Here is a 27504-nt window from a genome sequence, read left to right on the forward strand (position 1 = left end):
AAAAGTATATTTAACTAGATATAAGACTGCAAAGAAAAATTTACTTTTGAAAAAACAATATCTTCAGTAGTCAGAAACTTAAAAATAGGCCTTTTTTTATGTTTTATTGCAAAATGGGAATTTAGACCTTTTACGTAGGACTACAAATAAATAGGTGGATAAAACGGGACATAAAAAACTGTATCCCATTTTATCTAACTTATAAGTGTCCCGTTTTGTCCGACTCAGACATTTTTCAAAACAAAAATGGCTCCTGCCTAAACGTGAAAGTAAAATTAGATAGACTACACATGAGCATATTCGTTAATGAGTGCTTAATTAAATGTAATAGTCACCGGATTATATGTTTAGATACGTAGGCAATATAATGTAGAAAACAACGCACTTAAAATTACAAAGTACCAAAAAAATAGAGTCAAACAATTCTAAACAAAACAACTTTTCATCAAATAATGGCATCGAGGTCAAACGAACTGAGAATGTTAAAATGACGACTGATAACAAGTTTTCGTCGTTGTCCGATTGATAGCAGCACTAGTTGGGTCTCTAGGCTCGGTATCTTGTTTTATCCGACTATCCCGTTTTATCCAACTCTCCCCTATAGATTATCAAGGTCAAGCATCCATCAGGTTACATTTTTTCTAGTCAATCAAATATTTCTTATGTATTTTTCCGATCTGATGACATATTTACGATTTATTTAAATTTTAAATATTGTATTTATGTCCGTTTTTTCCAAAGCAGTATTTTGTATAAATTAAAACAACGATATTACTTTTAGCAACAGGATGTTTCTGATTTAAAGTTATGATCCTGCAAAGTGTATTTCATTAACAAGTCTAAACAAAAATACATTTTGTGTTACATCTGTAATAAAATAAAAGATCCTGCTAGAAAGAAGGATGAAAGAACAGAGGTATCTGCGACCAGAAAACTTCATGGAACAAACTGTCTCTTGCAGGGGGGACCAACTATGATATATTTGTAACACACTAAATACATGAAAGAAATAATATGAAGAAATTGGGATACAAGTCAGAAGTGATAACTCATTGCAATTAAGGTTTAACCCAAATCACCTACTCCGAAAATGCTTTTTAAGGGAGTTAAAGCTCTTTGAAGATGGCGTCCAGTAATTAGTTTTTTTAAATACCTCCAGAATGCTTCTATTTAGAAAAATGAAAACTGGTACGCATACTTATCTTCCAGAGATAAATTCAGTGGCGGCTGGTCAGGGTCGGCAGGGTCGGCAGTGCCGACCCACACATTTATGGACACATTATAGAATTTTTAAATATATAAGTTAATCAGAGTTGATAATATTCGTTTATGTGAAATAAAAAAATATCTGTGAGATAATACAGACTAAATTTTATTCTTTGTTTTTAAAAGAATTCGAACGATCTGATACGTTAAGTGATCCCTGTGCGCTGGCGCTGTGCGTAAGAGACTTTTCAAATATTAAGGATCCTAACCAGCCATACACCCGACTGCGATTGTGTGAATTCATGGCCCGCTTCGGCTAGCCGTACCCAGTTGAGCATTTGCTTGTAATAAGACGCTATGGAATATTAGCCGATAGGCAACCAATTATACATTCTCCGTATTTATTTGAATGACAAGTACGGCAGAAAAACAATCTGCCGAGCACAGCGGTGATCTGCACAAACGGCAACAAAACACGTACTTGGACGTTGAGATTTAATTTGGACGTTGAGAGGTGACTCATATTTGTTGGCAGAAATTGCTTGAAAATAACTCATATAATAATATTTGAGTTAATCAAAAAGGTCCGGAACATTGTTTAAATAATCAAAATGTCAAAAAATAAAGGAAAAATTCGATTTTTTTCTTCATTTTTTGATTATAACTTTAAAAGTATTCAGTTTCGAGAAAAGTTGCACTGACATAAAAGTTGCGTAATTAAATTTTCTACAATAAAGGATTAGCTAAAAATTTTAAAAATTGTCACCCTTGTTGCAAAATAGCAATAAATGCGAAAAAATTATAAAAAACAAGTATTCGCATTTTACGTTTTTCAACCGTTTATGCTACACTTAAGACCTTCATAATTTTACCCAGAAAAACTATATCATATAATAAAAAAATACTGTGAATTTCATTAAGATCGGTTTAATAGATTTTGCAAGATAAATTTTGCAATCCAGCTTTCGCAAAAAAATTAATTTTTTCAAAATGTTGCAGAACTGAAAATAAAGCAGACAGCAAGTTGAATTTATTTTTACGTATAGAAGAATACTGTACCTTTCTTCTATATGTAAAAAGATTCAACTTGCTATCTGCTTTATTGTCAGTACTGCAACATTTTGAAAAAATTAATTTTTTTTGCAAAAGCTAGATTGCAAAATTTATTTTGCAAAATGTTTTGAATCGATCTTAATGAAATTTGCAGTATTGTTTTATTATATCATAAAGGTTTTCTGGTTAAAATATGAAGGTCGTAAGTGTTAGCATAAATGGTTGAAAAACGTAAAATGCGAATACTTATTTTTTATGTTTTTTTCGAAATTATTGCTGTATTGCAACAAGGATGACACTTTTTAAAATTTTTAACCAATCCTATATTGTAGGAAATTTAGTTACCCAACTTTTATGTTAGTGTAACTTTTCTCAGAAATGAATACTTTGACAGTTAAAATCAAAAAACGAAGAAAAAAATCGAAGTTTTTCTTAATGTTTTGACATTTTGATTATTTAAACAATGTTCCGGACCTTTTTGAGCGGAAGGATAACTCAATTATTATTTACAAGGAATTTTCAAAATATCTATTAGACAAGTTCATTAAAAATTATCCATCATTCTTTATTTAAATAAAATAAGAAAATGGATTAAAAGTTTTATATGCTGATCTAAATATTTTCGGAAGGAGGGATAAGTTACAAAATATGTTTAATTTTATATACTGCAATTCATTAGGTACAACAAACTGTTCCCGAATTTAATCAATTATTGTGCTCAAATGTGGGCAAATTCTGCCTCAAATGAACGGGATTTCTCTTGTCTCAAAAAAGTCAAAACGTATTGTCGAAACACCATGAAACAAGAGAGAATGTCAAACTTGTCTCAAATGTCAATAGAAAAAAACTTTTAAAACCTCTCCAAAACAATAATAAATTTTACAATGACGTTATAACCCATTTTGCTACTTCGAAACAACATAGACTAGAGTTAATTTATAAACAGGTTTACAAGAAAAAACAAAAAAAAATAAATAAAAAAAAATAAAAACCAAAAATCTTCTATGAAATTGAAGCCTTTTAATTAGATGGCATACCTATCAGGAGAAAAAACCTTGCCGACCCTGTCCCTAAAGCCACGAGCCGCCACTGGATAAATCGATTCCATTAATTGCGAATTTCTAGTACTGGTCATATGCGTACGTTTTGGGTACGGTTATTTTATCGCATATCTATTTTGTCTGTAATTTTTAAGCATTTTGACACTAGATTATTAAAATGAGAGATATCTTAGTACTAAAAGGTGCTCTTGCTTTAATACGGTAAAATACACCGTTTTTTATTTTTTTTTTCAAATTTAGTTTAAATTCAAAAGGCTGAAAATTTTAAAGTCGACGTTTATGAAAAACAGGTATTTCTACCGACTTAAAGAAACAGTACTTTTTAGTACTCGAATATCTCACAATTTAATAATCCAGTGTCAAAAAGATTAACAGTTAAAGTCAAAAAAGTTATGGCGTTAAAATAACCGCTGCCCAAGCCAAAAGGGACGCCTATGGCGAGTACTAAAAATTCTAAATTTATGGAATCGGTTTATCTCTGGAAGGTAAATAGACGTACTAGTTTCAGTTTTTCTAAATAGAAACATTCTAGAGATATTTAAAAAAACTAACAACTAAATAACTTATCTTCAACGAGTTCTAGCTCACTTAGGAAGCATTTTAAACCGTAATATTTTGAGCCCAGTAATCGACAGTCAAAATATTTCCAATTTTATTGAAACATCCTGTATAAGTATGTACTTATACGCTGTGAGCACGTACGTAGAGGGGATATTTACAAATTCGCGAGCGCCAGTAGTGACAAGTCTGTAAACCTTTACCGGCAATTTGACATAAATGTCAAAGTGATCAATTTAAAATTAAAATTAAAAACATTAATTATAAAAAATATTAGTTGGTCAAAGCTGAGGTATATATTTTTACCTTAAATATACTTACGGTTTAAATACTGAAGTTAAGTTTTTTTAATGTTCCGTAATATGTAATTATAAATTAATAGCGCCATCTACACGATAATTGTGAAAGTATCCGAAGTAAGAAATTCATATTTTATCAATAGAACGTCAAAATGATTAGCAAAATCTTAAAAAAATCGATTACAATTTAATTACTTTTTTGCGTTGTAAATATTAAGATAACAATTAAATAATAAATTTAAAAATTACCGGTGAAAGTTGAATTAGTAGTCCGCTAGGAGCGACACCAGCGAAGCTCAGAGCGTATAGTCAGACGGGATTACAATAACGAAAAAATAGATTAATATCTACTGCTATTGAAATTCACTGAAATTTTATTCGACCAAATTCTATTGTATTTGTCTTTCAAACAAAAAATATTTAATAATTTTTTTTTAGATTGTGGTACATAAATCGTATGATAGTCTTTATGAGCATGTTCCAAAAGACTTACTTCCCAGTGATTATGGTGGCAAAGGAAGGCCCTTAGAAGAAACCATTGGTAGGTACAATTTTCATGACTTATCTAAATTCGAATTCAAGTTGCGAAATTCTGTTATTTAGTTTTCTTCGAGTACCTAGTTATCAATTAATCAGAAAATCAATAGACCGTGGTCCGATAAGTACTTAGCTTCTCCGCTCGATGGCGTCACTGTCGCAAGAGAAATTTACTATCGTGTAATACATTGGGCGCGTTCACCAGATGCAAACGTTGGCAATCAGTTTGCGCTTTATGGTTCTGAACGACTTGCTAACGTCAAACATGTTTGGAAAGCGGTCGCCATTTTTGCAAACATAAAATATTTAAGTTGAACTTTGCAAACGTGTTGAAATATGGCGGGATTTTAAATTGTATATATTGTAAAATATATTGATAAGGGTTTTATATATAAAATAAAGGCTACTGAAGATATTCTGCTACGTTATTATCTATTAAATAAATTTTCTTTTTTCCTTTAATAAAAAAAAATAAATTCAAAAACGTATTTATTGAGAAAATTTATTTTAGGTTACGTTCAAACCAAGCAAGCAAAATGTCAAATTTTAACCTAAACAACCAACCGTTCAGTTCGCTGTCAACAAGTTTAGAATCAAAGCGCAAACATTTGTGAATGTGTTTGCATCTGGTGAACGCAGTCATTCTTGTAGATACTCCAGGGTAATAAGCTAGAAATAGACCATGTTCGGGACGCTCAAAGATCCAGATAGCTGACTACTTTTTTAGTTATTGTAGACCTATAGGAAGAAAACCTACCTGTTTCCTGCCTAGAGTTCGCGTCCGTTTTTTAATTATTAACAATTTAGTGCAAAAATCGCGATTTTTTCGATTTTTTGCACTCCATTCAAAAACTAAATAGTTGACATAAAATTACAAAATTTATTTTTTTAGAACATTAAAAAACCTTCAAAATGCCGATTTTCGAAATAGTCCGTTCTTTAACGGTAAAATATTGCAAAACCTCTAAATTTTAAAGAACCGGTTGGATTGACATGAAATTTGGCATACACATAGCTAACAAGTCAAAGAAAAAAAGTGATATTGTGCCGATATGTGCTTTTGCCCTGGAGGTGGTTTTCACCCCCTCTTGGGGGTGAAGAAATATTCGTCCAAAGAAAGTCAGGAAATGAATAAACTGGCTAATTTTAAGTAACTTTTGTTCTATAGAGTTTTTTCACAAAGTCAATACTTTTCGAGTTATTTGGCAGTGAATATGTTAATTTTTTCAACAAAATAACCACGCTTTTAGACGGTTTTGCGCAAATAACTCAAATAGTAAGTATTTTGTCGAAAAAACATTCTTGACAAAAATATAGCCTGTAAAAAATTTAAAAAAATGGTGTATATATCACGTCTCTACACCTAGTAGAAGCAGAGTTATTGCTAATGAAAAATAGGTTCATATTCGTCAAGTTCCAAATGGAATATTTTAACGTGAAATAACCAAAAATGAAGCACATTTCGGGGAAAACTCATTACAACTTATTTAAAGTGTTTAAAAAAAGCTTCATTTTTGTTTTATAAAAAAAATTTCTAGCATCAAAATCAAACAAGTTACGCTCAAAATAAAGTTAGTCCCTTTTGTTTTTGGTAAAAAAATCGAGAAAATCACCCCCTAATTAGTATCTTAAGTGAACTTAATCGTTACGACTTCACAAGTTTCTTGACTCGTGTATATATTGTTTATATGATCTGTAAGTTTCATCGGTTCAAAGTCCTTATTATTGAAAGGGCTGTAGTTAAAATGGGTTGAACGAGTCACTGATCACGAATGTATGCAAATTTAGAAACACCAAATCTTAATCAATTTTTGTCTAACCGAAAAACAAAAAAATACATGATATTCAAAAAAGCAAATCTGACTTTTTCTGTTTTTCGAGATTTTTGGTATCTCTAACAATTTTCAAGTTATTTTGAAAAAAAGCATATTTTTCAAAATTTTAATTTTTAAAAATTTTACTTTGAATCCAAATTTTTTCAAAAATAAGCACTTTGAACCGATGAAACTTACAGATCATATAAACACAACATAAGTAAAATAATTTGTGGAGCGGTAACGATTAATTTCATTTAAGTTGCTAATTAGAGGGTGGTCTTCCCGATTTTTTTTTGCAAAAACAAAAGGGACCAACTTTATTTTGAGCGTAACTTGCTTAAATTTAATGCTAGAAACTTTTTGTAAAAACAGAAATAAAGATTTTTTAAACACTTTAAAAAGGTTAAAATGGGTTTTCTCCCAAAAGTGCTTATTTTTTTGGATATTTCACGTCGAAATATTATATTTGAAATTTGGTGAATATGAATCTATTTTTCATTGGCTATAACTTTGGTTCTACGGGATCCAGAGACCTAACGCCTAAACCATTTTTTTTACTTTTTTATAGGCTATATTTTTGCTAAGAACGTTTTTCCCACAAAGTACTTACTTTTTGAGTTATTTGCGAAAAACCGTCTAAAAATGTGGTTATTTTGTTGAAAAATGAACATATTCACTCGCAAATAACTCGAAAAGTGTTGACTTGGCGAAAAAGCTCTATAGAACAAAAGTTACTTAAAATTAGTCAGTTTACCCATTTCCGGACTTATTTTGGACATATATTTTTTCACCCCCAAGAGGGGGTGAAAGTCACCCCCAGGGCAAAAGCACACATCGGCACAATATCACTTTTTTTCTTTGACATGTAAGCTATACGTATGCCAAATTTCATGTCAATACAAGCGGTTCTTTAAAATTTAGAGCAAAAACCGTGAAAGAATGGACTAAAAGTTAAAAAGTTAATTTGTTGCTACGCAAACTGCAAAATAAGTGAAAATCGTTATTTGTTAATAACTTTTACTAAACCTATCTTAGAACTTTAGTGTTTTACCCAAAGTTGGGTATTAGGGTACTTAACAAAACCTCAAAATTTGCGACCGATCCATTAATTAGTTTAAGAATTATTCTAATTGTTTATCCCAGAGACCTTTATTTTGCAATAACAGAAGACAGAATATAATGAAGTTAGGGCAATTCTGCGTATGCCAAATGAAAGTAGAAAACTGATACTATCACAATGTAGGTACTAAAAAACGATAAAAAATTGTCTAATATAGTCAAAAATCCCAATGCCAAATTTGTGAAATTTTGTAGTTTAAAAATATTTAGAATACCTTTAAAAATATTGTCCGTAGAAAAAGTAATTTTACATATTAGAAAAGCTGGTATTTTACACGAATTTTTAAAAATGCAGTTCAATTGGTGACTAGTCGTGGTAAGTAAAGGGGGAGTTGGGAGCCGACAAATGCACGAGTTCAAAAACTAAAAAAAGCAACTTAAAACTACTATCATTTTCTATATCTCGGGATCTGTTGAATTTATTTTGATCGTTCTTGTTTTAATATGTATGTAATTTTTTGTACATTACCAATATGCAATTTGTCTAGACATTTATTAATTAATAATAATAATTAATGTTTTGTTTAAACAATTTTTGAAAAAATAATTTTTTCCCAAAAATCCATGATTTTAATCATACTATCCCTATTAATCATAGAAAAAGTTAAGGTATACTTTAATAAATAAATGATCTTCAATAAATAATTATCCAATAAAAATCATTTATTTATTAAAATTTACTTTAACTTTTTCTGTGATCATTAATGATACTATGATAAAAATAATAAATTTTTGTAAAAAAAATATTTTTTCAAGAATTGTTTACACAAATTAGACTGTTTATTAATTAATAAATTTATAAACAAATGGCATATTTGTAATGTACGTAAAAATTAAATACCAATTAAGAAAAGTAAGATCAAAATCAATTGAGTTGATCCGGAGATACAGCAAATTAGGATTCGTTTGAAATTGCTTTTTCGGTATTTTAACTCGCTGGATTTGTAGGTTCCCCCTAGTAATCGTTTGCACTACATTTTTGAAAAATCGTAGAGGGTGCTCTGAAGGTACAATGTTTGTGCAAATTTTTTAAGCAACAATACAAATCCCATTCTTTAAAATGGTATTAATGAGATTCCTTAATTATTATAAACAAATTAGCTGTGAATTAAAATAGAAACATATGGCTAACTTTGTCCCAAATAAGTCCAGTCTAATTTTTTTTATTTGAAAATTCGTGTTTAAATACTATCTTTTCGAATATATAAAAAGATTGTTTCTACGGACAACATTTTTAAAGTTATTCTAAATGTTTATAAACTACAACATTTTAAAAATTTCGCATTAGGATTTTTGACTATGTTAATTATTTTTTTTATCTTTTTTTAATACATTTTGATACTATTACTTCTCTTCTTTCATTTGGCATACTCAGAATTGCTCTATCTTCATTATTTTTGGTCTTATCTTATTGCAAAATAAAGTTCTCTGGAATAAACAAATAGAATAACTCTTAAACTAATTAATAGATCGGTCTTAAATTTTGAGAGTTTGTTAAGTACCCCAATATCCAACTTTGGGTGAAACAGTAAAGTTCTAAGGTAGTTTTAGTAAAAGTTATTAACAAATAACGATTTTCACTTATTTTGCGGTTTGCGTAGCAACAAATTAACTTTTTAACTTAAAAAAATCGGCATTTTGAAGGTATTTTAATGTTCTAAAAAACTAAATTTCGTAATTTTATATCAATTATTTAGTTTTTGAATGGAGTGCAAAAAATCGAAAAAATCGAGATTTTTGCACTAAATTGTTAAAAATTAAAAAACGAACGCGAACTCTAGGCAGGAAACAGGTAGGTTTTCTTCCTATAGGTCTACAATAACTAAAAACGTAGTCAGCTACCTGAATCCCGAGTGTCCCGAGTGTCCCGAGAAAGTCCATATTACCCTGGACTCTAAGACGGGCTCTGTCAAAATATCAGCCAAACCGGACTCGTAGTTTTGTTTTGACCGCTTCTGTAAGCGGGCGTGTTTGGGGATTTTAGAAAAATGAAAAAAGAGCACTATCAGTCGGTGATTCGACTCTTGTATTTAGAAGGGAAATCCCACAGCGAAATTAAAAAGCGCTTGAATGCTGTAAACGGTGAATCTTCCCAACGATGGAAACCATCAAAAATGCTTTAACAAGTTTCAACGTGGTGGCACGTTGGTTTTTGATAAGTTACTACCAGGTGCCTCGAAAACGGCTACCACTGAGGATAACATGAAAGAAATCCATGATGCCATGATCTCGTATTGGTAGACCGCCGACTGAAGGTGTGTGAAATAGCTGAGACAGTAGGCATCTCAAAAGATCTCGTCGGTCATATCCTGCATGAAATTTTGGGCATAAAAAAGCTGGCGGCGCGATACCTGCCGCATTTTTTCTAAATTCAAACAATAAACGCAACCATGAGACCACTTGACACTCCAAATGACGCGTACTCTAATGAATTGTTTCATAACCGTCGACGAAACATGGTTCCACTGGTATACATCAGAGTCCAAGGAACAGTCGATACAGTGGGCGTCACCATGCGAACGTGTTCCGAGGAGGACGAAGACTGTCCAATCGACCGGAAAGGCGTTGACCACCATTTTATGGAATTCACAAGGTGTGATCTATATCCACTTCCTGAAAAAGGGCAAACAAATATATCACAGAGCTATAATAAATCCGCATTATTAGCCAGATTCGATGACAAATTTCAGAAAAACCAGCCGCAGTTGGGGAAGAAAAAATACTCTTCCACCGTGACAACGCTCCATCTCACACCTCCGACATCGCCATGGCCAAATTGGTCGAAGTCGGCTACAAACTGCTCTTCCATCTAACGTATTCTCCAGATTTCGGCCTGTATGACTTCTTTTTGTTTCCAAGCTTGAAAAAGACCACTCGCTAGGCAAAGTTTTAAGTCGAATAAAGAGTTCATCACTAAAGATATTTTTCAGACTGGTTAAAGAAGGTAGAGCATCGCTGGGTCAAGTGTATCGAGCAAGGAGACTACGTCCAAAGCAAATCGCAACTTTAACAAAGTTTCCGTTTTTCTTTTGAAGACTAAATACTTATCGGACCGCCCTAGTAAGTAGGAAGATTAGAATGGAAAATGTTAAATTCGTTCAGAAGGGCTTCTAAAATATTTAAAAATAGAAAAATAGACGGTTTTGTTTTGATTTAAATCTGTCTCCTGCTATCCCCCGATTGCGCTATTTCTAGGTCTACCTGTTGCCGAGGAGGCTATGCAAGAAGACAAATTTACATCAAAACTTCCGTATTTCTCGGTATAAAATACAACTATTTATACCTGAGTAAGGTTAGAACGCCCTCTAATGGCGAATAAGTGAAATTAATGTCGACTCGATTCAAGTTTTCTGTTAAGCCAAATATGAAAATATCAAAAGGCACCGCTAGGAAAATATTCGAAAATGCGATTCAGAGAACCTATACGAAACGAGTCTTTGTACTCTCATACAGAGTATGGCATTAGTAAAAATGGAAAAATAGACGGTTTCGTTTTGATTTAAATCTGTCTCCTTCCATCCCCCGATAGCGCTATTTCTAGGTCTACCTGTTGTCAAGGAGGCTATGCAAGAAGACAAATTTACATCAAAACTTCCGTATTTCTCGGTATAAAATAAAACTATTTATACCGGAGTAAGGTTAGAACTACTCTAACTAACTCAAATATTTCCAATATCCCAGGCAACCAAGTGACGTCATATAACGTCGAGGAAACGTCAGTTTTGGTTGAATATATACACGTGTTTTAAAATTACGTCATATAGACGTCTTTTGTAAGTGATTTTAAATACGTAAGATTAATGACGTTAAAATACGTTTAAAAAACGTTTTCATTTCAGACAGTTTAAGTCTGACGTCACAAAATTGGGAGGAGCTTGTTTATATTACTCCAAACAATTTCGTTAAATAATATTCATAAGACATTTTTCATTTATTGTTTACGTGGTTTGTGTCTTGTGTAATAAAATAAGACTTTTCATTTAGATATTTAGTTGAAGAAACGTGTTAAGAGATTTGTATTCGTTTTTGCTCAGTGAGTTAGTTTAATACAATATGCTTCTTGAACTGTTTGAGGTTATCTCACAATTAGACACTGAAAAACGTTTGTTTTCTATACTTCCACAAAATTTATTACAACTATGTTATTACTACAGCTGTTTCGGCAAAGTGCCTTTCTCAAGTGATATATTTTACAATGTGTTTGCCTTACAATGTGTTTACAATGTGTTGCCAATGTGTTTACATTGTAAAATATATTACTTGAGAAAGGCACTTTGCCGAAACAGCTGTAGTAATAACATAGTTGTAATTAATTTTGTGGAAGTATAGAAAACAAACGTTTTTCAGTGTTTTATTGTGAGATAAAACGAACTTCCATCAAGTAACGGTCGAATCCATGAATTGTTTGAGGTTATGTTTATTTTCTGTTAATGAACTAATTATGTGTTATCGAGTTTAATTAAATTAATGTTTAGCCTTCTAAGATTGCTTCAGCAGTCTACAAGATATAGCTATGAGATGGCAAAGAAAAATGACACTCATGTAGGTACTACTGTATACAGGTATTCCAAAATAAGTTGTTCATGATTCTTTTTGATTTAATGGACAGCGCTAAATTAAGGCATTAAGTATGCTGGATAATTTGTTAATAAATTATTTATTAGTATGTTGTTTCAGTTTTGACTCAGTAAGTAGGTAGGTACCTATACTTATATAAAAAGTGAAAATTCTATAATGCGAGGGCTGGTACAATCATGCAGAATCAATGTTAGATTGCTTGTAATGCACAAGGATCTTAAACAAATGATAGTATAATATCTTCGACACATGGGACGTAGACCTATAGGTTTCATGTTACCTATTTTTATACTACCTATTTTGAAACATCAGAAAGAGGTCACTTTTTGAAAGTATTAAAGACGTGATTTTACCGACGTATAAAAGTCGTCACCTTTTTGACGTCAAATCGATGAGACAAATACACGTGATTTTCAACGTCGGTACTACGTCATAAAAACACGTCAATTGGTCATGTTTATGACGTGTTATCTACATTATAAAAACGTCGTTTGGTTGCCTGGGATATTGTGAGAAATAGATTATGCTCAAGATTCGTCATCATCATCAGCCGTTTTGAGTCTACTATCTTAAGCACCCTAATTCCAGTTGTGCTGGACGCGCTTGATGTCGTCCGACCGCTTTGTCGGAGGAAGTCCTCGATTACGATAAGCATCGTGTCGAGGTCTCTCCATTCTAGAATTTTCTTTGCCTATCTTCCATCTTCGACCGATACTGACGAAATATTGGAAACATGGCGAAACTACTGTGGTGAGCTATATAAAAATAACTAGGTATCAGCAGAAAATCAGTGTCCATCTGACTACCCTAGAGAACCTACTGTCTTACTCGCTGAATTCAAAGATGCAACAATTAAATCACTTAAGAGACATAAATCCCCAGGCATTGATTCAATACCATGTGAAATACTACAGTTACTAGGTGACAAAGGATTACATATCATCTATTCTATCTGTATCGCTGTTTGGAACTCAGGAAAATGGCCATCTGATTGGTATACCTCAATTTATATCCCGCTACACAAAAAAGGAACTACTACCAGATGTGAAAACTACCGAACACTGTCATTAATAACACATGCTAGTAAAATCTTGTTACACATCAATGATGACATCATCAAAAACAGATTAAAAACCTATCTACATTACCAAATACCTCAGGAATAAGCGGGGTTTTTAAAGGGTAAAGGTACAAGGGAATAAATCCTGAACCTGAGACAACTAATTGATCTAGAGAATGGCACCTGGTGACACTTATTAAAAATCTGTACCAGTCCAATATAGCGACAGTACGACTAGATCATAAGTTCTCAAACCAATTCAAGACCGAGAGAGGTGTTAGACAAGGATGAGTCTTGTCACCTAACTTATTTAACATTTATGGTGAACATGTCATAAGGATTGTTTTAGAAGGATGGGCCGGTGGAGTAACAGTAGCTGGTAGGAAAATCTCCATTTTCAGGTTTGCTGATGACACTACACTTATAGCAGCAAATGAGCAAGAAATTTTTAATCTCCTGCGAAGAGTTGAGTACGAAAGCAATAAAGTTGGTCTAAAAATCAATAAAGCTGAGACTAAAATAATGGTGGTCGACAGATTCGACACTAATCAACTGACTAACATGTTACAAGAATACCGGATAGTAAACACCTTGGGTCTAGTACAACTAACGTTGGTAACTGTGAAGCAGAATTTCGGAGACGTATTGGTATGGCAAAAAGTGCGGTAAGTCGTCTAACTAAAGTTTGGAAAGACAGATCTATCTCTCAAAATATCAAGATGAGACTGGTGAATGCCCTTGAATTCTCAATATTTCTATACGGAGCAGAGACTTGGACTCTTCGCGCATGCGAGCGCCAAAAAATTTGTGCCTTTGAGATGTGGTGCTGGAGAAGAATGCTGCGCATACCTTGGGCAGTTCATAGGACAAACATTTCCATTCTAAACCAACTCAAGATTAAAAAAAAGCTGTCCAAAATATGTCTACAACGATTACTGCAATTCTTTGGTCACGTGGTTCGCAGATTTGACGACAGTTTGGAGAGATTAATTGTTTCTGGAATCGTTCCGGGGAGAATATCAAGAGGACGATCACCAACTAGATGGTCCGACCAAATAAATAATTCAGGTGGAAACTCATTCTGCGAAGCTCTTAGAGCAGCTGAAGATAGAGACCAATGGAGAAATATTGTTAGGAATATTGGAAGAAATCACGATCCTCAGTAATGGGGAAACGACAAGAGAGAGATCTTCCATCTTTGAATCCGGCAACATGTTCTGTCCAGTTCTATTTCAGTTTTATAATCCTTTGAACTACGTCCGTAATACCAGTTTTTCACATAACTATTGTAAGTATGTATTTGAAATTCTCTCCCTGAGGGATATATACAGCTTATTGACCTTTCCCTTGCTCTCTGTGACACTTGTATTTTCTTGATGACTTTTTTGATAAGGGTCAATGTTTCTGCTCCATACGTTAGAACTGGGAGTACACATTGATGAAAGACCTTCCTTTCAAGCACATTAACATCTGATCTGAAGATTTCTCTTAGTTTCCGTAAGCCACCATGCCAGTACTACTTTCCTATTTAGCTCTGTTGTTTAATTATCTCTTCCTAATTTAATTTCGTGACCCAGATTTATAGCTATACACCTGTTCCATTTGTTTGCCATTAGTTGAGCCCTGAGTATAAGTAAACACTCAAGAGTACGCGTTTAATATTCAAGCTGCACTTAAGTTTAGAACTTATAATATACTAACAGCTTAAAACTTATAGTCCCTTGAGAAACTGATAACAAACAACAAATTAACTTTGTGAAGAGAGAGGACGAAAAAATCAGTATCGCCATTGTTGATAGTCGTGATAAAAGATAAGAATCCAGTAAGTAGGTACTTCTTTCATTGTGACTGAAACATTTTACGATATACCAAAAAGCCAAATAGTGGCAGATGTAGGTGATTTCCGAATATGGGAAAATGATTTTAGTGCATCCTACTGAGCTGCTTACAACTTTTGGCTCCTTACTCAAAAATCGTATGTCTGGAGGTTTCGTAAAGAACTCAAAATAGTCACTAATAATTGCTCACCGGAGATAACTCACACGGAATCAAGAAATTCACATGTTGTTCGTCGACCTATGGAAAGCACGAATATTAATATAGAATTAATAAAAGGGGGATACCACTCACCAACACTATGGTATATACGCTAAACTTTGCAGACGATCAAGCAATAATGGCTTAAGATTATGACGACTTAAACTATATTTCACGAAAATTAATTGAAGCGTATAAATGAAGGGCTTGGGGAAAAAAGGTAACAAGCCACAAAATGGAAAATGGAGAAAACCTACTTTAAAACTTTCAATCAAATCCTTAAATCAGAGTTTTTATTATAACACAGCAATATTTTTTTTTAATGAAGCTTTATTCTGAATATAAGCAATTTACAAACTAAAAAAAAACAAACGGAACTCTTAACTAAAAGAGAAAAAATATTTTTCTTGAGCAACTTGAGCTTACTCCTTTTTTACAAAAACATTGTTGTAAGATTTTCTTATCTAAGACGATATTTCTATTTTACTCGTCCAAGTCAAAATTCTCCGTTTCCGGATCTTCTGCGAGGTCTGTTGACTGTTGTCGAACGCCCAGCTCAACATAAAAGTCGTGATAAACTAACAAAGGAATATAAGGCATGAGTTCCCTTAAATTTTTTAGCTTATTTTCGTTAAGAGGTACAGATGTGGTATATTTTGGAGGAAGATCTCTTAGATTTTTTATTCGATTTCCATCTTTTACTCCCCGCTTACCAATATTGACCGATTTAAACTCTTCATTTAAAAAGTGTTTCACAAGCATTGTGTTGGGTTTATCCGCCTCAAATCTAAAACATCTAACTTGACTAAAACGTAAAGGTTCTTTTTCGTCTGTCGTCTGTTTTTTGTTAGTTTGCCTTTGCCGCTTGTGTCAAAGGAAATAAAATCTTATAAAGTTTCGAAACCGGTAGAGGTGCTTGCAGCACTCTCTGATTGGACTGGAATATGGTTCGGCTGTATTTTCGTTTTGCAACGAAATTGAAAATGGTTATTCATTTTTGAAATAAAATCTTTTTGTTGCATCTTGATAACTTCAAATGGATTGGTTTTTTTGGCTTTTCTTATAACGTCTCACCATTGACTGGGATGATAGATTTGTGCCGTAAATTTCTTCTTCTCAATTAGGGCGAAATCACGATCTGAGGGTAAGCGCGTATGTCCACTTACAAGAAAACGATGTTCGATAGCCAAAAACTGTTTTTCTCTGACTAGTTGCATATATACTGACATCAGAGCCCAGTTTTTATTTTGACCCCCACAGTTATCGGTGTAAATGATAAGTAAGCTCTTTATTGTCAGTATTTGTTAGGAACATTTCGATATATTTCAGTAGTGCACTGGCAATTTCATCACTACCCCTCTTTGCCACATTTTCGGTCCAAGTGAACATGTACCCGTGCTCTCTGTTGCAGTTATGGATGCCCAAATTGTACATCCATGCCTTTCTCAAATAAAATGCTTTTCCCACAGTCAAATTCGGCACTGGCAATGCCTGTTGTAAATCAAATGAAATTACTTCCTTTTCATCTGTTAATTTGGCATGTGCAGACTCTTTTATCAAGTCCTGTTGCATCGCCTCAGCCCTTCTTTGATGCAACTCTAACTTTAACTTAATTTGTTGACATTCTTCAGCATTTTCTTTATTTGATTCGAGCGAGACATTGTATGAATCGCATGTTTGGCATGTATCCGTTTTTGGCAGTTTAAATCCTATATTATATTGCGAGCAAAAAACTCTTCTGTAATAATTTTCTTTTACTGGGACAATATGTTTGGCATTGCACTAAGGTATATAATAATCTGTATATAAAGATGATATGGACAAATCGTGATTGATGTAAGTGCGGTTGGGGTTATCTTGCCTGCTGTAATGGCTGGAATATTTGGGTATTGCTTGAATATGTCGATGGATGGACAGAATTCTCTCTTTAGATATTTTGTTTTTTCTGTTCGTATGTTTTCTTCGCTTATCAGTTTTGGGAGTAGACTTTCCTTCCTTTATTTGGCAACAGATATTATATATCCGCTTTTTTGACTGTGGAGACCATGAACTGCCAAAAATTCAGATTTGCATACTTCTTTGTCGGTGGCATTAATCTTTATATAATATTTAAATGATACACTTTTACAAGATGTTTGGCGTTTGATTTTTTTTGGGTAACTTCTTTTTTTGGGAATGCATTTTATTCTACCAAATAAGTAGTTATTTTGTTGCTGTTGAGTCCCCAGATTCCAAAATGCATGAAAAATTTCTTCTTCTTTCCCCATCAGGCTTGTTCTACATTTGTGTTTGCATTTACATGGTTCTCCAATAGCTTTAGGTTCCATTTCAGTCCCTTGGTATGTTTTGTACCCATGGCCCAGATTTCTTCTTGTTTTCTCCCGGTTCCTTTTCTTAGAATGAACTTTTCTCCAGCGTGAGGGCGTTGAATTTTCTGGAAAACTTAGATAACCTCTAGAAATATCTTGTTTCTGATCCGAGGGATCGTTGGACTCATTTTCGTCCTGAAAAAAAAAGATGTATAATTTTTTGCAATAAGGTAATAAGCCACACACATTTTTCGTAGAAATTCTGCTATGCATATGAACAAAAATACTGCAGCCGGAGATATAACGCAGTACACATCGTAGTTACACAACATTACTGCGTTATGTAGACGTATTGTACGTAAAGGCAACAATACATATTTCGATACATAGGTAAAATATGAAATTTTATATTAAGCTTAAAAATAACAAAATCTTTTGCTAAAAATGGAAATAAGCCGCATAGAAATAAACTTACCAATATATGTGTAAATCCTTCTGTTGAACAGTCACTTTCAGTAACACTGTAATCTTTATCATTCAGATCGTCATCTGAATCAAAATCAGATAATTCACTTCCACTACTACTCTCAAAATCAACTTTTCTTTTAGCTCGGCGTAATTTATAGTCATCCATCTTGAAAATCGCCTGTGGCATGTTCCTTTTCTAAACAAAAAGTTCTGAACTTTGGCAATTGTTAACCTTTAACTACCCGCGCATCAAGTTATAACATAACTACACGCGTGGCGTACTTTATACGCCACAAGAAAATACACTTAAAAACAGCAGATTTGTTTATTATTTTTTTGAAAAGATACACTTAGTTGTTTATATAAACCTTATTCGGCATCAGTGAAAACTTGGAGTTCCTTCTCAGTAAGCCAATTGGGAATTATAACTGGAATCATGGAATAACTGGATTCCATGATAAATAAAATTACTAATAAAAAATTTTTTGAAATGTAATTTTTTACAGGAGAAAAAGTATTGTTTATAAAGAAAAATATATTTTGTGACATAATGACTAAAAAACAATTGAAATATGTATTTATATGACTACTTATATTAATATATTCGTGGCGTATATTGTCCACCACCGGAAACAACAAATAAGAAACTGTAAATTAGGATCTTCCCAGAACGCCGATTATAACGAAACTAAAACCAAATTGTAAAGCACATTCCAGTGCTTGGTTAGAGAGATAAAAAATGTCAAAAATTAGATTTTTAAATATATTTGCAGTAGAATTCTTATATCTGGCGTACAAAATACGCCAGCGCGTGTAGTTAAAGGTTAAGAAAGAAATTCGCGTATAAAGGCGCCATCTCTTTATCAATAGCTGAAATAATTGATCAGCAGTTTCGTTGCACACTTGCAGGTATCTTTTAGAGGAAATCTAATTTTTTAGATTTATGTGGCTTGTTACCTTTTTCCCCAAGCCCTTTAAATGGTGTCTAGACGTAAATAAAAAGAAAACCGAATACTTGTGCATTGGAGGAAAACAAAAAGGTCTCATATTAGACGATAACACCACGATAAAGCAATGTTGTGACTACAAGTATCTTCTTATTCTTAAAGTTCCCTCTCCTATCGGAGGTTGGATATCATAATGGATATGGTCACTTTATTGTCTGCTGCTCTGAATAGTTGTAATGAACCACAGTTAAACCATTCTCTAAGGTTCCTCAGCCAGGAGATGCGTCTTCTTCCTATGCTTCTTCTTCCTTGGATCCTTCCTTGCATAATAATTCTCAGCAACTTATATTTTTCTTCTCTGGTAATGTGACCCAAGTATTCCAGTTTTCTAGTTTTTGTACTTTTCATAATTTCTAACTCCTTATTTAAACTTCGTAGCACTTCAACATTGGTAATCCTTTTACGTATGACCCAAAATAGCACTCCACCATAAACAATTTTTCTGCAAAACTGAGAACCATTCTGAAGCCCGTAACATTATCACGACATTCACATACGTTATAACGACGCGACCACGTTCGGAAACCACTCAGTACGTTTCGGCGTCTGACACATACAAATGTGAGGCATACGAATTTCAATACTGTTTATTTTGCCGCATAACGTAATAGCTAACGTTTGATTGTAGGCTTGGCAGTTAAAGAAGATGTAAGAGTCTTGCTTTGTCAACTATGCCCTCATATATTATACTTGTGATGATGTTCATAATAAATGGTTTACCCATTTGCTCTATGACAGAACTAATCTCTTTGTAACTTGTCAACTGGAAGTTTAGAGTTTCGATTGGTCAAGTCCTATCCGAAATCAAAAGCAGTAAATAACTGAAGATTTACAAACCATCGAACGGTCAAATGAGACTTGGAGTCACAATGGAACAGTCATACTATCACATGTCACGATGGTGATATTATAGAGAGATGGTGAATGGTTCAGTATCTCTGTATTTAGATTCAGCTACAAATTATAGAAACGTGCTTTTGCCAATCAAATGCCTTGAATATATTATAGTTATTTTAGTTATTTATCTATAAGTGATGACATATTATTTTACGAACACATTGAATTCAGAACTTCTTTCTTGGATCTATCTTAATATTAAAATAACACTTAAAAAAGTATAAACAAAATATACTTAATTGCTCGAAATGATTTCAATTTGGGATACATCGGCTTTTCTCCATTATTTACTTAATGATTTTATATTAATATCTACTATATCTTTTTTTGCAGACATGTGGAAAGAAAAGGTAAAGCAATATCAGGAAAGGTTTGACACCTTAGAGGCATGGAGCAAATAGGACTGAACAAGGATCTCACCTTTTTATATAAATATTTGTTCATTTTTATATTTTTATAAAATGAGTGGTATATATTATACTATTTATTTATTTCTATTATATTTTTAATAAAGAAGACATTATAATTATGCGATTTCGTATTATAAATGTCTATCCAGCAATCATTCGAAGCCCAAAGAACTGATATTCTAACAACAAACGTGAAAGACTGGAAGCAAATGAATTACAGCACTCCCAGGATAGCAGCAGACGTGAGCTGAGCTCTTCTATCGAAGGTGGATATCAACATGATAATTCTTATTTTACTTACAGCACCACTAAATAGTTAGTTAGAGCTCAACCTAAACCATCATCATCAATGGTGCTACAGCCCTATGGAAGAGCCTCGACCTTCCCAAGTCTATTACGCTAGTCAGTCCTATCCATTGCCAACCGTTGCCAGTTTGCTGCGCCTATTTTTCTCCCATCCTTATCTACACCATCCTTCCATCTGAGTGTTGGCCTACCCCTATTTCTACTTCCCACAGGTTGTGACATAAGGATTCTTCTAGGAGGGTTGTTCTGCTGTGATCTTGCTAGATGTCCAGTCCATCTTGGTCTTCCTATTCTTATAAGAGATACTACGTCTTTACCACCAAATTTTTGTTTATATATGTGCCACTCCAGACACCATTTTCACAGATGCCACCGAATATTCGTCTCAGGATCCTTTGTTCAAATATAAGCAGAAGGTTTTCATCTGCTTTGGAAATGGTCCATGCCTCTAATCCATATGTCAACACTGGTTGTATAAGGGTTTTGTATATGGTTATTTTTGTTTTTTGGCTTAAGTTTCTGCTTCTCATATGTCTACTCAGTCGAAAATAGCATTTGTTTGCTAGGATTATCCTTCGCTTGATTTCTTCCGTCATGACGTTCTCCTTGGTGATCAGGGAGCCTAAGTATGTGAATTTGTTCACCACTTCAAAGGTGGAGTTATCAACCGTGAATTGTTTGCGGACGTTTCTGGCTCTATTGTTGGGTGTTGATGCCATCATCTTAGTTTTCTCGTCGTTTACTTGTAGGTCCATATTTTTTGAGGCATTTGAGAAGCTGATATACATTTCTCCTAGCTTTCGTGTTGTGTGGGCAACTAGGTCCACGTCATCTGCATATGCCAAAATTTGGGATGATTTATTAAAAATATTTCCTCTGTTGTCTATTCGGGCATCTCTGACCGCCTTTTCCAGAGCTATGTTGAAGAGGAGACACGCCAACGCATCTCCTTATCGCAACCCAACATGCGTTTCAAACGCTTGTGATTGTTCGCCCTGTATTTCGACTTTGCAAACAACTTTACGCATTGTAGCCTTAACTAATCTTATCAGTTTATCAGGGATGTGGAATTCATCCATGGCTTCATACAATTTATTTCTTAGAACACTATCATAGGCCGATTTAAAATCTACGAAAAGATGGTACTTATGTGTCGATATTGAATTCATTGGTTTTTCCAGTATTTGCCTTAGCACAAAGATCTGGTCTGTTGTCGATCGACCAGGCCTAAAACCACTTTGATATTCTCCAAGAAGCTCCTCTGAATGTGCACTTAGCCGACTATATAAGATACCCGAAAATATTTTGTAAGCTGTATTAAGGAGGGTTATTCCCCTATAGTTTCTACATTGCAGTTGATCACCCTTTTTGTGTAACGGGCAAACGATTCCAATACACCACTCTTCCGGGATTTGTTCCTCATTCCAGGCTCTCAGTATTATTTTATATATTTGTTTAGCCAGAGTAGCACCTCCATATTTAATAAGTTCCGAGGGTATACCATCACTTCCTGGAGATTTATTATTTTTTAGGTGTTTTATTGCATGCCGTTCTTCTTGAACTGATGGAGGTTCTAATGGTATATTGTTGCTTGCTCCTGGGGGTGGTTGATTTGGATCTTCTACTTAGATATTAAGTAGTTCTTTATATTGTTCCACCCACCTTTTCAATATTTCTTCTTTTGTATTGAGTATGTGCCCTCCTTATCCTTACACAGTCTTAGCCTTGGTTTGAATTCCTTTCTTGCATTATTCAAAGTTTAATAGAATTTTTTTGTTTGATTTCCCTTTTTTAATGTCTCAAGTTCTTCCAGTATTCTATTTTGATAGGTTCGCTTTTTTCTTCTATGAATGCACTTCTCTTCTCTTTTAAGGTCTTTATATTTTTGTTGTTTTTCTCGGCTTCTTCTTTGCTGCATCAGTTTATATGCATCGTTCTTTCTTCTTGTAATGTCCTCACACTCAGCATCGAACCAGTCATTGCGTGATGGTGGTTTTTCTGGCCCTAGAATATTATTTGCTGCGTCTTTAATACTATTTTTACACATTTCCCATTGTTCGCTGATTGTTAGGTTCTCATTAGTTATGTTGTTAGTTTCGATACAGTTTTGAAACCTTTTTACCGTTTGCAGATTTCTGAGGAGTTCAATATTAAGGCGCGTTGTTTTCGCACTTCTTTCCTTCTTCGCGTTTGAGATTCTAGCTGGAATTCTGGTGCCAACTAGAAAGTGATCTGAATCAATATTGGACTAGCGCAGACTAAACCATTCCCTTAAATTTTGTAACCAGGAGGTTCGTCTTCTTCTTACATCTCTTTTACCTTTTCAATATTCAAAGCTTCCGCCTCTTAATTGTCTGTATGATTTCTTCCCTCTTATTAACCCTACCAAGTACTTCAATACGATTAATTTTGTCTACTCATGATCTTCGTAGCATTTTTAGATAACATCAGCGCTCAAAAGCTTCCAATTTCTTAATCTGTAATTGCTTCAATATCCAGGCCTCAGATCTGTAGAGCAATGTTGTAAAAACGTATAGCAGTGTAACAAATTTATCCTTATATCCATTCTTAGTTCTCTACTACATAATAGATATTTCATTGTCACAAATTTTGCCCTTGCTATTTCTACACGGCCTTTAATCTCTTGTGTTTGTTCTGTGTTTCGACTAACCAATGTTCCTGGATACTAGTATTTATCTACCCTTTCTATCTGAATATTATTACCATAGAGTGTCTCATTGTCTCTTGTATGTTTTGTACATAATGACCATGAATTTTGTTTCCTCTGGTTCATTTTAATACCATTATGGCCGCATTTCCTTCAGCCATTCCAGTATATTTGTCAGACGTTTGCCATGGACTCTACAAATAATATTGTCTGAGTTTTTTTACAGAAATGTTGTTTAAGGAAATAAAGATAATATGCTACGCCGACGACGCCATAATAACTGCCGAAAATAAAGATGACCTACAAAGATTAAATAAAAAAATCGAAGATTTTTCATGTACAAGATGATATCAACAGAGAAAACTTAATCGATAGTGATATCAGCGGAACCGAGACGATGTAACCTGGTCGTAAATAATAACAACATAACAGAACAAGTGATGGAAACAGAAAACTTGGAAATAAAACTGTCAGAGTACGGAAAAGTGGAAGAAAAAGTACTAAAACCAGTAAATATGGCGAAGAGAGTAGCAGGATGTCTCAACAACACAATCTGGGGAAACAAATACCTCACAACGGAAACGAAAACCAGGATATATAAATCAACAATAAGACCGATAATGACATACACAGCGGAAACAAGAGCAGAAACGGTGAAAACAAAGACCGCTGGAGGCAGCAGAAATGAAAGTCTTACGAAAAATAACCAACCATACTCTAAAAGACAGAGTAAGAAGTGAGGAAATATGAGCGAGATGTGGTATAGAAGAAATAAACATGTGGACCAAAAGAAGAAAAATAGAATAGAATCAGCAAATTGGCAAGAAGTCGTTTATGAAACTAAATTGAAGATGCACTAGAAAAACTAAAAGTTGGTAAAGCAGCAGGGATCGACGGAATAGATGCTGAATTATTGAAATATCTTGGACAACAGGGTAAACAAGAATTACATGACCTACTAAATTTAGCGTGGACAAACAAAAAAATCCCAGAGGATTGGAACATTTCAATAATACTGCCTATACACAAAAAGGGAGACACGAAAGAGTGCAGTAATTATAGGGGCATATCACTTCTCTGCTCAGCGTTGAATATCTACGAAAATTTTCTAATAACGACGGGGTTAGACAAGGTGGAGTGTTGAGCCCACTGTTATTTATTTCCGTTATGGATGAAGTTATTAAAAAGTGTTGGAAAAAAACTAAAAATGCGCTATAGGGTATAGAATTTTGCAACAAATAAAAATTGAAGCCTGTGCATTTGCTGATGACATTGTATTAGTTGCAAGAACTGAAAAGGCTCTCGCAGATAACATTAGAATCTGGGCTGAAGAACTTAAAAACTACAACTTAATAATAAATATGGAGAAAACTAAAGTAATGACAATAGCCAACAAAGAAGCAACTGTAAATATTGAAATCGAAGGGCAAAAAATCGAGCAAGTAGACCTCTTTAAGTATTTGGGAATAATGTTAAGCAACAAAGGTACACAAGAAGATGAAATTGGAAACAGAATAAAATTGGCAACGAGAACTTATTATTCACTGTATAAAAATTTCCTAAACACAAAAGAAATATCGATTAAAACCAAAATGACAGTATATAAACTGTATATATGCCAATTGCAATATATGGGGCAGAAAACTGGGTACTTAATGACAGACAAAGAAAAATATTACAAGCTACAGAAATGAGATACTTAAGAAAAGTGGTGGGAGCAAGAAGATTAGACAAAAGAAGAAACGAAGATATGACATGAATTACAGGTAAAATCGCTCAACGAAAAAGTTGAAGAAAAGAAGTTAAAATGGGCTGGACACATGATAAGAATGAGTGGTGAGAGACAAGTGAAAATGACATGGGAGGCCAAAGCAGTGGGTAAAAGCACGAGGGGCAGTGTAAACGAAATACTCAAGAAAAGAGGAACATCGTGGCAAGAAGCAAAAGTTTTAGCAGCAGATAGGAAGAAGTGGCGTAAATTTGCAGAGAGTATTATATAAAGGAGGAATCCTCGACACCTAATGGTAAAAGAGGCAACCGATTATGTATGTATGTATGTAAATAATAACAACATAACAGAACAAGTGATGGAAACGGAAAACTTGGAAATAAAACTGTCAGAGTACGGAAAAATGGAAGAAGAAGTACAAAAACCAGTAAACATGGCGAAGAGAGTAGCAGGATGTCTCAACAACACAATCTGGAGAAACAAATATCTCACAACGGAAACGAAAACCAGGATATATAAATCAACAATAAGACCGATAATTACATACACAGCGGAAACAAGAGCAGAAACGGTGAAAACAAAGACTGCTGGAGACAGCAGAAATGAAAGTCTTACGAAAAATAACCAACCATACTTAAAAGACACAGTAAGAAGTGAGGAAATACGAGCGAGGTGTGGTATAGAAGAAATAAACATGTGGACCAAAAGAAGAAAAATAGAATGGAATCAGCAAATTGGCAAGAAGTCGTTTATGAAACTAAAATAAAGATGGAAGAAGTTGAAGATGCACTAGAAAAACTAAAAGTTGGTAAAGCAGCAGGGATCGACGGAATAGATGCTGAATTATTGAAATATCTTGGACAACAGGGTAAACAAGAATTACATGGCCTACTAAATTTAGCGTGGACAAACAAAAAAATCCCAGAGGATTGGAACATTTCAATAATACTGCCTATACACAAAAAGCGAGACACGAAAGAGTGCAGTAATTATAGGGGCATATCACTTCTCTGCTCAGCGTTGAAAATCTACGAAATTATCCTAGAAAAGAAACTACGAGAAATATTTGAGCCTCGACTGGCGGATATACAAAGTGGATTTAGACCATCACACAGCGTACAAGATCTATATTCACACTACAGCAAATTACTGAAAAAACACTGTTAAAACAGGATACACTGTACCTGGCGTTTTTAGATATGAAAAAGGCGTTTGTCATGGTCAATAGAGAAGGAATATGGCAAATCCTGATAAACAAGGAAGTAGATGAAGAACTTGTAAGTGTAATAAAGAGTTTGTATATCAACACAAAAAACCAGGTCAGGACAAGTAACTTAATCTCCGACTAATTTTCTAATAACGACGGGGTTAGACAAGGTGGAGTGTTGAGCCCACTGTTATTTATTTCCGTTATGGATGAAGTTATTAAAAAGTATTGGAAAAAAACTAAAAAATGCGCTATAGGGTATAGAAATTTGCAACAAATAAAAATTGAAGCCTGTGCATTTGCTCATGACATTGTATTAGTTGCAAGAACTGAAAAGGCTCTCGCAGATAACATTAGAATCTGGGCTGAAGAACTAAAAAGCTACAACTTAATAATAAATATGGAGAAAACTAAAGTAATGACAATAGCCAACAAAGAAGCAACTGTAAATATTGAAATCGAAGGGCAAAAAATCGAGCAAGTAGACCTCTTTAAGTATTTGGGAATAATGTTAAACAACAAAGGTACACAAGAAGATGAAATTGGAAACAGAATAAAATTGGCAACGAGAACTTATTATTCACTGTATAAAAATTTCCTAAACAAAAAAGAAATATCGATTAAAACCAAAATGACAGTATATAAAACTGTATATATGCCAATTACAATATATGGGGCAGAAAACTGGGTACTTAATGACAGACAAAGAAAAAGATTACAAGCTACAGAAATGAGATACTTAAGAAAAGTGGTGGGAGCAAGAAGATTAGACAAAGAAGAAACGAAGATATAAGACATGAATTACAGGTAAAATCGCTCAACGAAAAAGTTGAAGAAAAGAAGTTAAAATGGGCTGGACACATGATAAGAATGAGTGGTGAGAGACAAGTGAAAATGACATGGGAGGCCAAAGCAGTGGGTAAAAGCACGAGGGGCAGTGTAAACGAAATACTCAAGAAAAGAGGAACATCGTGGCAAGAAGCAAAAGTTTTAGCAGCAGATAGGAAGAAGTGGTGTAAATTTGCAGAGAGTATTATATAAAGGAGGAATCCTCGACACCTAATGGTAAAAGAGGCAACCGATTATGTTTTTATGTATGTAAATAATAACAACATAACAGAACAAGTGATGGAAACGGAAAACTTGGAAATAAAACTGTCAGAGTACGGAAAAGTGGA

The 27504-nt window shown here is 33.8% G+C and overlaps 1 protein-coding gene across 2 annotated transcripts in view; it reads left to right on the forward strand.

Annotated features, from left to right (window-relative positions):
• The window catches only part of LOC114334872 (uncharacterized), a 100353-nt gene extending 79818 nt beyond the window's left edge, over positions 1 to 20535 (forward strand). Inside the window, exons 5-6 of one of the 2 annotated variants that reach the window (XM_028284989.2) lie at positions 4616 to 4718; positions 20340 to 20535. In XM_028284989.2, coding sequence (XP_028140790.1) covers positions 4616 to 4718; positions 20340 to 20407 — 171 coding nt within the window. In that variant the 3' untranslated portion in view covers positions 20408 to 20535. The remainder of the gene's footprint in view (positions 1 to 4615; positions 4719 to 20339) is intronic. The other variant, XM_028284990.2, reaches the window with a different exon arrangement.
• The last annotated feature ends 6969 nt before the right edge of the window (positions 20536 to 27504 follow it).

This window comes from Diabrotica virgifera, chromosome 7, assembly GCF_917563875.1.
Source record: "Diabrotica virgifera virgifera chromosome 7, PGI_DIABVI_V3a".
In the NCBI taxonomy this organism is placed as follows: domain Eukaryota; kingdom Metazoa; phylum Arthropoda; class Insecta; order Coleoptera; family Chrysomelidae; genus Diabrotica; species Diabrotica virgifera.